Below are 17493 nucleotides of genomic sequence, written 5' to 3' on the forward strand. Positions count from 1 at the left end.
TTTTTTGAGGGGGGGGGGGTAAAATGGCGCGTAAAGCGCGCCGCAATTTTTTTTACCCCCCCCCAAAATTTTTACCCCGGGGGTAAAATTTGCTTGGGGGGGTAATTACCCCCCCTGAAATCTGTTGGCAGGGGTAAATTTAGTTTACCCCCCCCCCCCCCAAATTTACCCCCCGGGGTAAAATTTTTTGGGGGGGTAATTTAAATTTTATTAAATGTATAGTATTAAAAATGCGCGCGAAGCGCGCAACTTTTTTTTTCTATTAGAGATTTTTTATTTACCCCCTCAAAATTGTTTGGGGGGGTAAATTCCCCCTCCTAAATGGTTAGTGGTGCCTACGGCACCCCCAGGGTAGGGGTAAATTTTAAATGGGGGGAGTAAAATGAAAAAAATTTTGGGGGTGCCTACGACACCCCCAAAATCGTTTGGGGGGGGGGGGGGTAATCGCCCCATTAATCTATGGGTATCGGGATGGTTAAAGGTTATTTTTCTGCCTTTTTTTGGATGCTTGGGATGCAGCTGCTAGTAACATATAAAGTGAAAAGAAAAAGAGTAGGGTTAACAATTTTCTAGGGGACATTTGTGGAAGGGTTGGCCCTTTTTCCCCTTTACATTGGAACCTAATCAATGCAATATTTAGTGAGATCTCTTTGTACAGACAGGCAGTCACATAGACATTATATTTCTTTTAGATAAATTTTCAACATGTTTTCTTTCAGATATAACAATAAATGAAATGTAAAGGTAGAAGGTAAAACAAAACAAACAAAAAAACATTTAATTGTTTGCAAAACCAGAATATCACCATGGTGCCCAATCCTCAAGAAAACGACAATTATGCCTATGATAATCATGAAACTAAATATGATTCAAGTGACGTTAGTGATAACAAGAATGAAAAACATGCAGAAAACGCGGCAATAGCTGCCAAAAACCACATAAATGGTGACACTAGTGATGCTTCAAAAAAATCTAAAAGCTGCTGGGCAGAAATGTCTAATAATAATTGTGATAAACAAAGTAAAAATGGGGAGGGGTATTTTGTATTTCTCAGTCATTCCATCGTGTCAAGTTTGGAAAATTTTTTCTATTGGTAAGATTTTTTTTTTAAATGTGCCTTTTGGTCCCCTAGGGGCGTGCAGGGGGGGGGGGAAGAATCACACAAAAATAAAAAAAATATTTTCAATTACCCGGAAAAACAAAACTGGTATAAAAACGTGGAAAATTGTCTGTAATACGATGCAATACATGATTTTTAGTACGGCTGAGGACCGGTTATAATATTATCAGCGGATATTAATCGGTTTTTAAGCCTAACTTGAATGTTATTTTATTGTCCTATTCCTGTATATTTTCTAAATTCGAATAAATAACTTATCTGTAGATATATCTTTGAAAATAAGCGGATTTTAAGAAATTTAATATAGATTATGGCAGCTTAAAGAAAAAGATTACATTTCAAACAAGACAATCTTTATAAAGATATATTTAGATATCTTTATGGGATAAGACAATGAAAGATTGATGTACATCCCCAATTACTCCTTTCTGTAGATCAAAATTATTGGTTGAAAAGTTTCGACACTGAAAGTGAAAACCAATCAATCAATATTTAATAATTAATTAGTAACCAGTACTTTAAGACAACAAATAAGAGAACGTGTTTATAAAACTGTGGGTAGCATTAAAAATTCACAGTCCAATGTCCCCTCCGTCAATTAATAAAGAGAATGGACGTACTTACATACCCTTAGTTAAGAATAGGCTCGCTACCAAAAAAGTCTATTATAAACAAATTGGTGTAAAACATCCAATTTTAACTATTAATGGTCGATGCAACTCTTGCTAAAGCAAAGTACTTGCAAAAAAAGGACATTCACAAAGTTTGACTTATCGAATTTACCAAAATATGAAGTTAGAACTAGTTGTGTTCACGTTAAAAAAAAATGCTAAAAACGAGCATTTTTAACCCTTACAGCTCGGGCCCCAATTCCCACCTTAATAGATCGGGGGGGGGGGGGGCTCCAAGAGCCCCCCCCTCTATCTCGGCTCCTGTTACAGATAAAGACGTAAAATTTTTTTCTGGTGGTTCATGTGTATTTTTAGAGAAAATTACTTTTTCTAGTCATAGCAGCTAGGCCGCTCCTTAGCCGCTTTTTAGCGGCCAGCCGCTAAATTTTAAAACAGCTGTAGAGCGGCCAAATTTGCAGCTAGGATGACCAAAATTTAGGACGAACTTTTATTTTTCATAACAAAAAAATTACTTTTTCTGATCATCGCCAAAAAACGGCAAATAACGGAAACCGCCATTTTCGGCGGTTACGGCGGTAAAACGGCGGTTGGCGGCACCGATTAATATTTCTATCTGTTTGATGTTGCTCAAGGATTTACCAAAAAAATTTATAGGACTCTAGCTGTAATAGAAGCCACGATATTCATGATATATGTCTGTAGTAAAAGCCGGACAAAAATCGGTCATAAAGTCGGTCAGGGAGCGGTCAAACGGTCATAACACATTTTTTCTCAGAAGGTCATTGATATCTAAGTATTTACCAAAAAAATTTTAGGTTTCTCCTTATACACAAAAGTCATAATGTAGAAATTAAGATTTTTTTAGAATTTTTTTAGAATTTTGGTGCTACCCAACCGACTTTGACCGGACACCACGACCGACACAGACCAGATATCCTAATAAAATCAACTCTTGCCGACGTATAATTACTAAACTTAAAAAGTCATGAAGTCACAGCACTCCATCTTACCTACAAAAAAAATGAGATTGAAAAAACTAGAGGGGGGGGCTCTTGGAGCCCCCCCCCCCCCCCCCCCGATCTGTAAGGGTTAAAGCAATGACTTGGTTAGATGATTTCATCAAAATATCTGAATGTACTTAATATTGTAGTTGTATGGTAAGTTTAGCCATTTGGCCGCCAGCAGCTTATTAAAGGTCATAAGGTTCGAATTAAACAATATCCGCTGAACCGATTGGGTTAAATAACATGTCCTTTGATGTTTCGTCGTAGTATATACAGCTTTCCGCGGATATTAAAATGTTAAATTATAAAAAAAAATAAAACAAGTTTTGGTTGACCAGAGGGTCCGAAGGCCTGGTTTAACAAAACTGGTAACAATCCTATGTTTTTTATTTTAATATTCGCGAGAACTGTCTGTATTACGATGCTAGATATGATTTTATAGTATAGCTGAGAACTGGTTCTAATTCCTTGGATATTGATCGGTCTCGAAGCAATACTGGAAAAACAATGGCAGATAGTCTCTTTAAAAAATGAATAATCCAGTTGTCAGTCAAATGTCGGATTAAAATAAAATGTACGTTCATCGTTCATGTTAACTTTTTAAAACTTTTCAAAAGCAAGGCTTTTCTATAAAGCTTTTTTCTATACGTCCGTAGATAATAGCTTAAATCGTTTAGAATAGTTATGTATCGCATATCTTTATAGACAGCTCTTCGAAGATATTAAAATTTAAAATTATAAGATGGAAACTAATTTTGTTAGCCACGAGGTTGGTGTTAGACCCCCCCCCCCCCCCTCTAAAACCCTTTTGCAGGCCACTGCTTCCAAAAGGTTGTCTATCTTATAAATATTAAAAGAGCTCTCAATCTACAGTTTGTTTGTCTAATGTTTTTGAGCTTCGCTTTTTCGAATGTTGTCATCCTTGTGATGACTAAAGTTTGAAAAATGAATTTTACAAAAAAAATAACTCTCCAGTTTAGCAAAAGTTAGCGAAAACGTGAAAATGAATACATTATAAACACAAAGTAATAAAATGAATGTTGAGTTAGTAGCCAGAAAGGGAGTGAAGGAAAAATGAACATTAAATTTCACTGGTATCCAATGTTTTATAAACTCGTTATCTTATTCGGTGGACTACAAAACTTCGGGTTTTGGTACTTTGTTCATAATTTTTGCCTTATCCCTTAAGATCCCTGATTATTTTCAATTTGTATTGTTACCAATAGCGATAAATGTTACAAAATTTCATGCTTATTCATTTTATAAAAAGGTTAGCTTCCCTAAATATTTTTTTTAATTATAGGTATGGAAAATTATTAGCAAGATATCCATTTCAAGCTATTTTTATCACCTTAGGTAAAGTATTATTTGAGTGAAGCAACTCTTCAATCAGCTTTCATAGATATTAAAATTTCCCTTTGTACAAGGGAGCCGAAACTTTTTCTTTTTAAAACTAAAACATCCCTATTCCCTCTCACCACCTCAAGGGCCCCTAGAGATCCTAGGGGTGTCGCCTCTAATTGTATACTATTGTACATTTTAAATACAAAAATTCATTTTGTAAAACTAATCTTAATTTTTTGTATATTAGTCATAACTGTATCTATATGTATAAATAAATATATAAGTAAAGATCCAGACAACTACCTGGCCCAAGTACTGGTGGGGACCTTTTTTGGACCCAAATTGAAAGTCGGCACAAGGTCCCCACCCCTTGGGTAAAACAACATTTAGCTAGTGCCATCTCTACAATCTAATTGTGTATATTTATATTTAGTAGAGTGCGCAGATACTCTATAACAAGTTCTATTATATTTTAGTTATACCCTTATGCTGTGGGCTGGGCCTGTTGAGGTATGAACAGGAGAGCAACCCCTACAGATTATGGATACCACAGGTTAGCCACCATCTACCTAGTTTAATTTCTACATTTTGCAAATATATTTTGAAGGCGTCAGATGTGGATCACAGTGCGTCATAATAAAATCGTTAAAAATTGTATCTGCTGCTTTTAATAGTTACAATATAGCAATGCATTGGTCTAAATTAAGAAGCAATTTTATTAAATGCATTTTATTTTAGAACTACAGAAAAGATTTTTTAAAAAGAAGAGGTAGTTGTTTGTTTTCCTAAGATTTTCAAGATAAGGTTGCTGTCTATTTGTAACAAAAGATCTCGCAAACCGCTGACCTTACTGTTTTCATTTTTTGGAATAATCGCAAATACCTTAAAGCGAATCCGCTAATCCCTATACTAAAGTAACTGGATGTTTGTTTGTCTGTGTGTCTGTACCGAAGGATCTCGCTAACAGCTGAACCGATCGGGTTCTCCTTGGGTCCCGGGAAGGTTTATAACTGTTTTGGGGGAGGGTACCACCACCCTCCCAAGAGAAATGACAAAAAATCGAAATGTTTTAATATATGAGAGACTTCAACGTAACATAAAGAGGTATCGTACGTAAAGAATTATCGTAGACTTTAACAAACAAAAACATTTAAAGTGCCACTAGAGGCCTCTAGGGGGCGTAGCCGCTAGTATTTTTAAAGTAAATAACATACATAATGCAACTTATAAGAGAAATTTATTAGATTTAAATTTTTTATTCTTGGACATTACAATAACAAAGCTTATTTTAAAAAGTGCAATTTTTTACAACACACATTTACATATTTTTAGAAGAAAAATAAAGAAATAATAAAGAAAGATTATAGTGCGATAAAAAGTTTTATAAGACAAGGACAAACTATCAAAAAATAGGTTCAAGTAGTTTTAATCACTATATATATTAGGATATCTATTTGATTAAGTAATAGTAATAGGGTTTATGTTTGTCTGTCTGTATAAAACGATATGATTATTATTTATTATGGGTTTTTGATGGGGTTACATTTTGTTATGAGAAACAAGTTGCTTTGTTTGAAGTTATGAAAGTGGAGATTTCTGTAATTAGGGTAGGTCCCTGCGTTCGTAACGGTAAGCTGAGGTGAATTCTTTAAAAAAACTTTTGCCTCACTAATATCAGTTTGCCCCACTAAAATTTTAATGAGGTAAAATTTTCCCCTCTAAATTTTTAGTGAGCCTCACTGATTTTAGTGGGGCAAACTGATTTTAGTTAGGCATTTTTTTAAAAAAGAATTCACCTCTGTTTTCGTTCATTTTTAGTGTGTTAAGATTGTTCTATCGATTTAAATTTTTGCATGATAATTCCAGTTACATTTAGATTTTCTATATCTTACAAAAACCAACTTTTATAGGACATAATTATCCTATTCAAAAATTTTTGTAATACAGAGTCCTAGAAGGATTAGGTACTTTATTACAAAAGAAGCATCTCTAATGCATTTGTACTTTTTATTTATAAATGACCGTGTTATACTATTTAATTCTGTGAGCTTTGTTTTTATGGGGGCTGTTACACATTACACAAGTCCCGATTTCGCAATTTCGCAATAATGATCTCTTATTCGTTGTCTTAACAACTTTGGGGACTTTTATCGAATTTTGATTTGTTGGTTCATTAACGTAAGTGTCCTAATTGTAATCTTTTAAACGGGTAATTTTGTGTATAATCATTTAGGATGTAAATCCATTTTTCAGAAATTGTCTTATCCCTTAAGATCCCTGCACAATTTGATACAAAAACTAATCCATTTTTGTGTTTCAGGATTCAGATTACATCCGCGACCACGAGTGGCTGTGGCAAAATTTTCCAGACGAGCTGAGATTTCACTCTGTTATTGTCACAGGGGACAATGTACTCACACCAGAATATGTTAAAAAGGTAGATTTAATTATGTTATTGTTACAGGAGACAATGTACTCACACCAGAATATGTTAAAAAGGTAGATTTAATTATGTTATTGTTACAGGGGACAATGTACTCACACCAGAATATGTTAAAAAGGTAGATTTAATTATGTTATTGTTACAGGGGACAATGTACTCACACCAGAATATGTTAAAAAGGTAGATTTAATTATGTTATTGTTACAGGGGACAATGTACTCACACCAGAATATGTTAAAAAGGTAGATTTAATTATGTTTTAGTTACAGGGGACAATGTACTCACACCAGAATATGTTAAAAAGGTAGATTTTATTATGTTATTATTACAGGGGACAATGTACTCACACCAGAATATGTTAAAAAGGTAGATTTAATTATGTTATTGTTACAGGGGACAATGTACTCACACCAGAATATGTTAAAAAGGTAGATTTAATTATGTTATTGTTACAGGGGACAATGTACTCACACCAGAATATGTTAAAAAGGTAGATTTAATTATGTTATTATTACAGGGGACAATGTACTAACACCTGAATATGTTAAAAAGGTAGATTTAATTATGTTATTGTTACAGGGGACAATGTACTCACACCAGAATATGTTAAAAAGGTAGATTTAATTATGTTATTGTTACAGGGGACAATGTACTCACACCAGAATATGTTAAAAAGGTAGATTTAATTATGTTATTGTTACAGGGGACAATGTACTCACACCAGAATATGTTAAAAAGGTAGATTTAATTATGTTATTGTTACAGGGGACAATGTACTCACACCAGAATATGTTAAAAAGGTAGATTTAATTATGTTTTTGTTACAGGGGACAATGTACTCACACCAGAATATGTTAAAAAGGTAGATTTTATTATGTTATTGTTACAGGGGATATGTACTTACACCAGAATATGTTAAAAAGGTAGATTTTATTATGTTATTGTCAAAGGGGACAATGTAGTCACACCAGAATATGTTAAATATAAAAATCTTGATTGGGTAGTACAAACTTACAGCGCTAAGGCATTCCCCCTACTCTTACTGTTAAAATAACGCGGCGAATGGTAACATTTGTAATGTATCTAGTATGAGGCAATATGGTACAGTTTCGAACCCGACACCTCCCGCATGGTTATTCTATGAAGAAAAAAACTATTTTGTCACCTTCCTTCAAGTTTCACATTGCAATGGGGCGTAGCCGCTAGAACATTACATTATATGCAGACAAATTAAAGTAAATATCTTGAGTAATACCTTACTAAAGGTCAAAACAAATAGGCTTTAAGTAAACTCTTTTATTTCAGTACTTTAGCGTTTTAAAATGAAAAAAAGGTTTAGATTTCTTGTACCAATGAGCACCTAGTATATAATTTACTGGGCAGTCAATTTAATATTAAAATGTTTTAACGTTTTCCGTACTTATGAATTTTATCATCCTTGGTTTTAGTTTAAGTATATTAAAAAAATTTAGTCTATATAAATTAGGGTTGGGCCGGATATCCGGTGTGGCCGGATATCCGGCCATTTTCAATATCCGGCCGGATACCGGATATTGAAACTATCCGGCCGGATATCCGGCATTATGATCTTTTATATTTTACAACAAAAATCTCTGTTTTTTTTTAATCTTAATTGGCTGTAATTTTCTTATTATTGAAGCTAGAAGAACAATTTTTTCTGAGTATGTTTATCTTTATGTAAATTTTATATTAGAAATCTTAAAACATAAATAATGGCGGTGGCAGCAGTACTTGGTAGCTGCCAGCCGAAAACCGACGGTTGGCAGGTAAATGGCAACGGATTTTATGAAATTGTAATATTTCATGAAGATATACATATAAAAAAAACCTAAGTTTAAAATTTAAAATCTTCAAGTAAAAATTTGCGGTCACAGGAACCGTTTAAAGATTTCTGGAGACCTGGAGGTTCAGGACTTGCAGGATTATACCTGGAACCTGAAATCGACTTGAACACCTATACTTCATATGAGGATGTACGACTACAGGATATTTTAGTATTAGATAACATGAAATGCATTGTTTAAGTAAAAAAATATTTTTACTTTTTACCTGAATGACCTTACCAGGTTTGCTGGCATCCTGTGCCCACCAGGAGGGGGGTATTAAAACAATGTCAACTCTAAGGTATGTGTCTTAACCATATTTCGAAAGTCACTCAGTTATAGCCCTCTTCCTCTATACACAGAAAATGGGATAGAAAAAAACAGAGGGGGGGGAGGGGCATTCAACGCCACCTCCCCGCCCATCCTCCAACCGTTAGGGGTTGATATTACAGATTGAGGGTAGTAGTAGTTCATTAGATTAATTGATAAGAAGAAAGATCATTTATTAGTTTAATTTTTAAGTTTTAACCTTAATTTTATATAATAAAACACCGTTTATTAAGAAATTTGTTTTGCGGGTATAGTCCCTTTCGTGGCAACGCCTCTTAAGGAGCGATTATTCGTTTTTTTCACAGTAGCTTTCCTCCTATTTCTAGCCCCTGCGGGGGGCTCTAACCTTGCGGGGCCAATTGCCTAACCCTGCGGGGCAATCACCTAACCAAATATAACCTAACCTAACCTAAAATAACCTATTAAAAGCAATTTTAAAAATACGACGAATCGCCCCTTAAGGTGCGTTGCCACGAAAGGGACAGTATCCTTTTTTTGATACTTTAATATGCAGTAATTTGGCCGGATATCCGGCCGGATATCCGGTAATTTGGCCGGATAACCGGATATTGGCCGGATATCGGCGTTGGCCGGATATCCGGCCGGATACCGGATATCCGGCATTTGAAATCAGCCGGATATCCGGTATCCGGTATCCGGCCAAAAAAATATCCGGCCTAACCCTAATATAAATAGTGTCCCTTGAAAATTGAAGTCTGGTCATAATGAATTCACCCTAGGTGGTATAAAAAAGGTCATGCTTAAGAATCAAGATGTTTCCTTTCGTCATTCGTCTTTGACCGTAATTTATATTGTATATTACGTCCGCTAACTATCGTGTTGGTGGGCTTGATAATATGTGGCAATACGGATAAACATTAAACAAGCAAAATCAATTTAGAATGCGCAATTAATTACAACTTCAAGACAAAGGCTATAATATTTTGTATAAATAAAGTCAAATTAACCATATCCCATTAATTGTTTTTAGAGCACTCATTTTAATTTTTAGTAGCGAAGCTTCTCTATAGATGTTTGTGTTTGCCTGTATGTCCTTTTGTGTAAATTTCTCTCTGCCTTTCTTCTGTCTGTCAAATTGTCCGTCCTTCTCTCTTTCCTTCTGTCTGTCCATCTGTCTCTTCTTCTGTTTGACCATCTCTCTCTTCTTCTGTCTGTATTACTGTATGTCCCTCTGTCTGTCCTTCTGTCTGTTATTAAGTCTTTCCTTCCATCTGTCTGACATTATATCTGTCCATCTGTCTTTCCTTCTGTCTTTTCTTCTGTTATTCCTTCTGTCTTTCATTCTGTCTGTCCTTGTTTCTGTTCTTCTTTCTGTCCTTCTGTCTTTCCCTCTGTGTCTTCTTCTATCTGTCCTTCTGTCTGTCCCTCTGTCTGTCTTCCGTCTTCCATCTGTCCATCCCTATGTCTGTCCTAATTTATGTCCTCTGTCTGTTATTTTGTCTGTCCTGACTTTTTCCTTCTGTCTTTCTGTAAGTCGGTAATGCTAGGGTTGTCCGATTATAAACAAATGTAAAAGAACGAATATCGATATGCGAATACCCTTATACATGAGCGCTCAGAGCTTAACTCTATTTTTCGTTGACATATCCATGTACCTTAAGTATATTATAGGATACATTTATTAGACACAATACTAAAGTTAATTTCAATATAAATAAAGAAATAAAAAAAATATTTGAAAACTAATATGGCAGGATCTATTAAAGTTCTCGAATAAAACGTCTTATATGAATTTTTTAGAATTATAAAGTTCATTAAAATAATGTTGAGTTTCAACCAACAGGCACTTTTTTTCTAGAATGGAGAACCATATCTGCCCAACCGTCTAGCTACAAACACAAACGCACACGTAAACCAAATCAGACAGACATCCAGTTACTTTTTTAAGGATGTAAATAAATGCAATTATACAAAATGTATTCTATAATTATGAGCTAAGTACTGTTAAGTTCATATTTAGTATCTAAAAATACATGTAGGTATTTCTCAATAAAGGTTTTAAAACTATGCATTTGAATTATGAGTACGGCTAATCCTTTTTTAAAAGTAACAGGGCGCCTGTGTAAAGGTATTTAGTTATTTTTAACATTCTTAAGAGAAATGTTCATGGAAAAAAAACATACTTTTACATTTTCTTTATAAAATCAAAATTGAAGGAGGAGGTCGATTTACCAGTCCACCGCCTCTCAAAAACCTCCTTTAAGCGCCCCTAGGCGCCTCTAATGGCGCAGCCGATAGTATAAAAAAACCCACATTAATCTACTGCTCATTAAAAGGTTTCAAAGTAGGCTTAATAAGGAGTAAAGTACTGTTAAGTTCATAATTAGTATCCAAAAATACATGCAGTTATTTGTCAAAGATTTTAATGTAGGGGGTAAACTCTATATTAAGCTATGCATTTTACTTATTAGTAAAGTTATTGTTAAGTTCATATTTAGTATCCAAAAATACACATGCAGCTATCATCATTAAAGGTAAACTCTATCCAGCTATGCATTTTAATTATGAGGAAAGGTACTGTTAAGTTTATATTTAGTATCCAAAAATACATGCAGTTATTTGTCACTAAAGGTTTTAAATCAGGGCGAAAACTCTATCAAGCTATGCATTTCAATTATTAGTGGCGATGCTATTATAATAACAAAGTCCGTACGTGTGTATGTATGTATGTCCATATATCACAACTTAAAAAGTACTTTAGCTTATAAGTTTTTTTTTGAAATATCTAAATAATTTTTATTAAGAGTTTATTTAGGTATACTACAATTTTAAAATTTGTTTCTAAAAATTTTCGAACAACAGATTACTGTTCTTTTTGCATCCAAGCTTTTGTTGACTTCAAAAGCTAAACTACTTATGATATATTTGCCCTTGTATGTAAAATATTGTTAAGTTCATATTTAGTACCCAAGAATACATGCAGTTATTTGTCAATAAAGGTTTTAAATCAGAGCGGAAACTTTATTAAGCTATGCATTTCAATTATGAGGAAAAGTACTGTTAAGTTCATATTTAGTATCCAAAAATACGTATTTGTCACTAAAGGTTTTAAATCAGGGCGAAAACTCTATCAAGCTATGCATTTCAATTATTAGTGGCAAAGCTACTATAATAACAAAGTCTTTCGTGTGTATGTATGTCCATATATCACAACTTAAAAAGTACTTTCGCTTATAAGTTTTTTTTTAAATATCTAAATAATTTTTATTAAAAGTTTATTTAGGTATACTACAATTTTAAAATTTGTTTTAAAAAATTTTCGAACAACAGATTACTGTTCTTTTTGCATCCAAGCTTTTGTTGACTTCAAAAGCTAAACTACTTATGATATAATTGCCCTTGTATGTAAAATATTGTTAGGTTTATATTTATTACCCAAGAATACATAAAGTTATTGGTCACTAAAGGTTTTAAATCAGGGCGGAAACTTTATCAAGCTATGCATTTTAATTATAAGTAAAGTTAATGTTAAGTTAATATTTAGTACCCAAAAATACACTTGTAGCTTTTGTATTTGTCATAAAATGCTGCCAATATTACATTTATAGTCTGAAATAGCCTGAAACTAGTCTGGAACATATATAAAGCTCCTATGAAATGGAGAACTCAATCCATTCTTTGGTTGGCGAGATCTTAAGCTATAACCTTAAAAACCTTACTACTTTATACGATACATGGCACATATTACATTAATGTTCAACTTACTGTCGACATCCTATAATAGAAAGTTTTTTGTCTAAAGCTTAAGATTTTAATGACTACTGATCTGATACATTTTGTCTTTTGGTGGAAGCTTCACATAAATCCATGAATGGTTTTAGGATATTCTATTTTTAGATTTTGCCTTAGAAAGGTATTTGGCTGTTTATTCCCTCCTTATCCCTGGAATATAAAGCCCCTAGATGCTAAATAAAAAGCCCAACCCTTCACCAAAAAAATATTAGTTATTATTTTGTATAGTAATATAATATAAACATGGAGACACTATCTATCCCCCCCCACCTTCTTCTAGAGGCTAGGGGCAAAGCCGCCAGTTGACTGTGAAAGCAATGAAGCAAGTTGGTATATGTATAATTTAGAGTCCATCTGAATCCGCAGATTTTTCATCAACAAAAATATTATAAATCGGAAGCAGATATATTTATATTTTGCTTGTTTGAAAGATAAAGTCATTCACTTGTTAAAAGCGAAGCTTTTCGATATTTAGGGTCGGTTCGTCCGTCCGTAATGGTAAGCTCTTTTCGTTAATTAGAACAGGTTAGATCAGTTAGGCTTATTAGTTAGGTATGAAAGCGCAGCAACTCTATAATCGTTACCAGAAAGTCCGTACGTCCATTTAAAACATGCTGATATTTTACTTCTTCGACAACAAATTTTTGTATGTTGAAATTATCCGACTCATCTGATTTTTTGACTACTGATTCCTATAACAACAAGATACAAAGTTATAAGCAAAGCATCTCTATAACCAAGTCCTAAAAATGTAAGTATGTTCTTAAACAGTTTCATGTAGAAAAGCAGTTAGGAAACAAATCTACTTACAATTTAGTTTGGACTTCATTTCTGACACTCTACAATGTTCTACAATGTATTAATGTTCGTTTATACTTCCATTTTAGAGCTTCGCTTTAATGGATGTTTACCACCTAAAATTTTAAAACCCCTCATTTTACCCCCATCAAAATTTATAAAAAAAAATTAAAAATATATTAGATTACCCCCCCCCCCTAAAATCTTTGAAACCCCTCCTTTAAACCCCCTCAAAAAAAAAACTTGGATGTCCTTGTTTGTTGGTCATATATCTTAAGGACAGTCAAACGTTAATAATGATTTTTGTTATTTTTATGTTTGTCTTTTTGTACGAACACTTTTTGTTTGATGATGCTTGACTTAATTGCATTCTTGCATTTAGCTTCTAATTTTCATAACCAATATCTGTCAATAATATTCTATACATTTTCATAACTATTCTCTGTCTGTATTTTAACGCAGGGTGGCGTGTCACCCCCCCCCCCCCCCCCACCTAACAAAAACAAGGGGGTTGGTTACACCCCCTAGGTATCCACCTATCTACACCCCCTTGATAAGGGTCCACACCACCCTTATACAGAACTTTGGCTACAGTAGACCTAGATTAATGGTTCTTGGTTTTAAAATCCTATAACCGATCCTAATAGATTTAGGACACTACGGCGTCCGCATTCTGTTATTCGTATGTCCGTACGTCCGTCTAAGTATGTAAGCAAAAAAAGCTCTAACGTTAGCTATAGGAGGGCTAGATGAATTGTTGTTCTTTTAGTTTTAAAATCATATAACCGATCCAAATCAATCTAGGACGCTACCATGCTATTCTGTAATTTGTATGTCCGTATGTCTGTCCATCCGACCGTCAAAGTAAGTTAGCAAAAAAACCTATATTTTTGGCTATCAACAGGGCTAGAAGAATGGTTCTTTATTGATTAGTTTTTATTAATATTGAGGTGATTTTAGAGGGCAATAATTTTTCATAATTTTAAGGTTTTTATGTATTTACATGAAAGGACTTTTTTTCATTTCAAAAGGCATCAGTTTTCATTAAAACTTTTCTTGTTATAAAACAAAAATCAAAATGAAGTAAATATAAATTTATGCAATGGATCATTAATCTTTTATTATATAAAGAAAACAATATCATGAAACAATTCATGATTATGTAAAGTATTCTTTAAGTGACAATTTTGTACATTTTAAGATAAAATAAGGCCAGTTTTGTTGGCACTGATCTTTGGCCCCTTGAGGCTAACAAAACCTGTTTAAATCTTTAAATTTTCATATCCGCGAAAAGCTGTATATAATACGATGCGATAAATAACTATTAATAAATCTTTTATTTTCAGTTGTTGACAATCCACAAGAGCGTGGCTGATTCTGTCAGCGATGATGGGAAATCTTTTAAAGATGTGTGCTACAAGTAAGTCCAGTTTTTGACAGGAATCTTAAAGGATAAAAATACAATGGTTGTTACATTGGTATTGATCTTCAAGATGATTAACAAAATTACCCCATTTGTATTGGTTAAAAAGTTTGAGCATCTTTAGTTAGGAACCAACCTTGAAATTTGATAAAGTACCCAATGTTATTGGACACACTTTGGATACCAGCGTAATTTACTGTTCGAATTCCCTGTCCTCCCCGAGTTTTAGACAATGATAAAACTTTGTATTTCTCAATTTATCACTGTAGTAAACCAATTACGCCTCTCTTTGTCAAAATGCTTTTCAAAGTCACCTTTAATTTTGTTTCTGTCTTTTTAAATTATAGGGTATTAATTTCTTAGTTAATCACAATAACTTTATTGTACAGTGAACATTTGAGTTTTAATGGTAAACCAGAATAATAACATCTAAAAGTAGCAGAGCACAAAAAAGATATGAATGGACAAACGGTCAAAGTGATATCATACAGAAAATGTTCAGTGATCATAAAAAAGAGAAAAAGATACCAAACATATTTGAAAATCACGAAAACTTTATATTTCTGTTTTTATTGTAGCCTGGCCGACAGACCTACGTACAAAGTAAGCTGTACACTGGATGCATTTGGGAAGGTGTATCTAAACAAAAAAAAGCAGATGTCTATCTTAAATAGTAGCTGAGAAAATGACATTGTGCTGCTTATAAGTAAGTGATATTGTTGTGTTTAGAGTACCGATGGTGGACCTGGAACCTATAGCCCTTCTCATAGAAGACAGTATGTATGAGTATGACTATGATGAACCTTCCTCAGATGATTCAGGCAGAAAAAAATATTCTTTGTTTTATAACCTATTTTTTAATAACAACAAGGATGACAACATCCATAAAAGCTAAGCTCTGAAGTGGTAGGACAAACGAACTTGTAGAACTGAATAAGCAAATTGTAAGTAAATTTGTTGCAAAACATCTTAAATGCAGGAAACTGTTTAAGGACATGCCTACATTTTAGAACTTGATTATAAATGGATGTGCAGACTTTCTGGTAACGATTTTAGAGTTGTTACGCTTCCTAAACTGTACCTAATTGTTATTGGAATTGACATGCAAAGTTTGAAATAAATAGTACAATTCTAACCTGTTTGAATGAACGAAAAGAGCTAACCGTTCCACGAAAAAATGCAAACTGTCCGTGACGGACTGACCAAAATTATAGAAAGCCTCGCTTTAAAATAAAATGTGAAAAATAGAATGTGCTTTAATTTAATACTATTTTTTTCTTAGGGGGAGCTCTTCACAATAAAGATTTAACAACTTCGCTTTTGAGTGTGTTGCGATGTATATCCTATTGTTGCTATATATCTCCTATAGTTCACGAGATAGGAGGGGGACGGGGGTGGATGGAGCGTATTATGCCCCCAACCCCCGCAATAGTAAATATAAGGACGCCCCTCGTACTAGGATTAAGTTTCAACCAAATAAAACTTCTAAATCTTCCTATATTGAAGTTAAAAAATGGCCATATAATGATGGAAAAAAGTACATACTGTCTGACCATTGAGTAAAGCAATGGACTTATCATAACTTGGATCTTACACCACATTATCATGTACTCTAATAAAGTGAAACTTATAGCAGGCTAAAAAAACGATCCCCTCACCCACTCCCTTTACCCCAACCCCTCCCCTCCATCTGGATGAACGAACTGATCAATAAGGGATATCCGTGTTAACAACATAAATTGTCTACAATATTTCCCCCGTCATAATATCCACGTACTTATATATCCTTTAGTAAAGCTTTGTATTCTGTTAACTGCTGCAGCAATGTACGGATAGGACTTTTAAAAAAAGATTCCCAAGAGGCGGAAACCATAATGAATATGATGAATTTATGTGGAGCTACAAACCACAATTACGATCAACAAAATTACCCCATCTGTAGATCAAAATTATTGATGGAATAGTTTGTACCAACCATTCATTTTAATTAAGTCCCAAAAGTTTTTAAGGGAAACATATTAGTGGACCTGTTTTATTTCCTTTCCCTCCTTACCCCCTCCATCCTGTACCACATTATAGTGACCCTAGAGGCACTTAGAGGCACTTTCTTAAACTAGGTGGAGTGGGGGTAATAATTTCTCATATTTTCCATTCTTTTATCCATGACTATTGCTGTGAGAAAAAAACGTGTGGTAACAACCTGCCTAAAAAATTGGGGTGACAGAAAGCCAGTATTCCGAAAACGTACCCAAGTACTTTAGCAAATAGCCAATCAATACCGTTCAAATGGTAATTGCTTTCAAAATCTCATTTTAAAAGAATTTTTATAAATCTAGAAAATAAATCATTTGGATCGTACAATATTGGAACCTGAATTTGCCTATCACCACAACAAGTTTTTAGATTTTAATGGTCTGATATTAATTTTATGTCATCCAATTTTTTTTTGTCTTGCATACGTCCGCAATAGATTTTATCGTAAGTTTACAGTTTAGGAATGTTAAAATTGTTCTATCGATTACAAACCTAGCTCTACTATTCATTTTATAATAATCTTTATCTATTTTAACTAATGTTATGTTTAAAAGAAATTAGGAAATCTTACACTTGCTTTCTATCTGAATTAATCTTATAATTTTCCTTTTTTCGGCAGAAAGATGTCTATAATACGATACAATAAATAAATATCAAACTGTTAGGTTTACTTTCGAGAATGTACTTGACAAAAATAAATAAAGAATTATTATACCACTTTAAGAAGACTTATTGTTTGCCGTTGTACTTTTTAAATTTGTGTACATT

At 33.6% G+C, this 17493-nt stretch overlaps 1 protein-coding gene across 1 annotated transcript in view; it reads left to right on the forward strand.

Annotated features, from left to right (window-relative positions):
* Positions 1-717: 717 nt before the first annotated feature.
* Positions 718-17493, forward strand: part of LOC145328662 (NPC intracellular cholesterol transporter 1-like) — a 39908-nt gene continuing 23132 nt past the window's right edge. Inside the window, exons 1-6 of the mRNA XM_080172444.1 lie at positions 718-1093; positions 4060-4112; positions 4577-4653; positions 6421-6537; positions 14615-14688; positions 15421-15512. Coding sequence (XP_080028570.1) covers positions 807-1093; positions 4060-4112; positions 4577-4653; positions 6421-6537; positions 14615-14688; positions 15421-15512 — 700 coding nt within the window. The 5' untranslated portion in view covers positions 718-806. The remainder of the gene's footprint in view (positions 1094-4059; positions 4113-4576; positions 4654-6420; positions 6538-14614; positions 14689-15420; positions 15513-17493) is intronic.

This window comes from Acartia tonsa, chromosome 9 (assembly GCF_053477335.1).
Source record: "Acartia tonsa isolate MP-2025a chromosome 9, ASM5347733v1, whole genome shotgun sequence".
NCBI classification, from domain to species: domain Eukaryota; kingdom Metazoa; phylum Arthropoda; class Copepoda; order Calanoida; family Acartiidae; genus Acartia; species Acartia tonsa.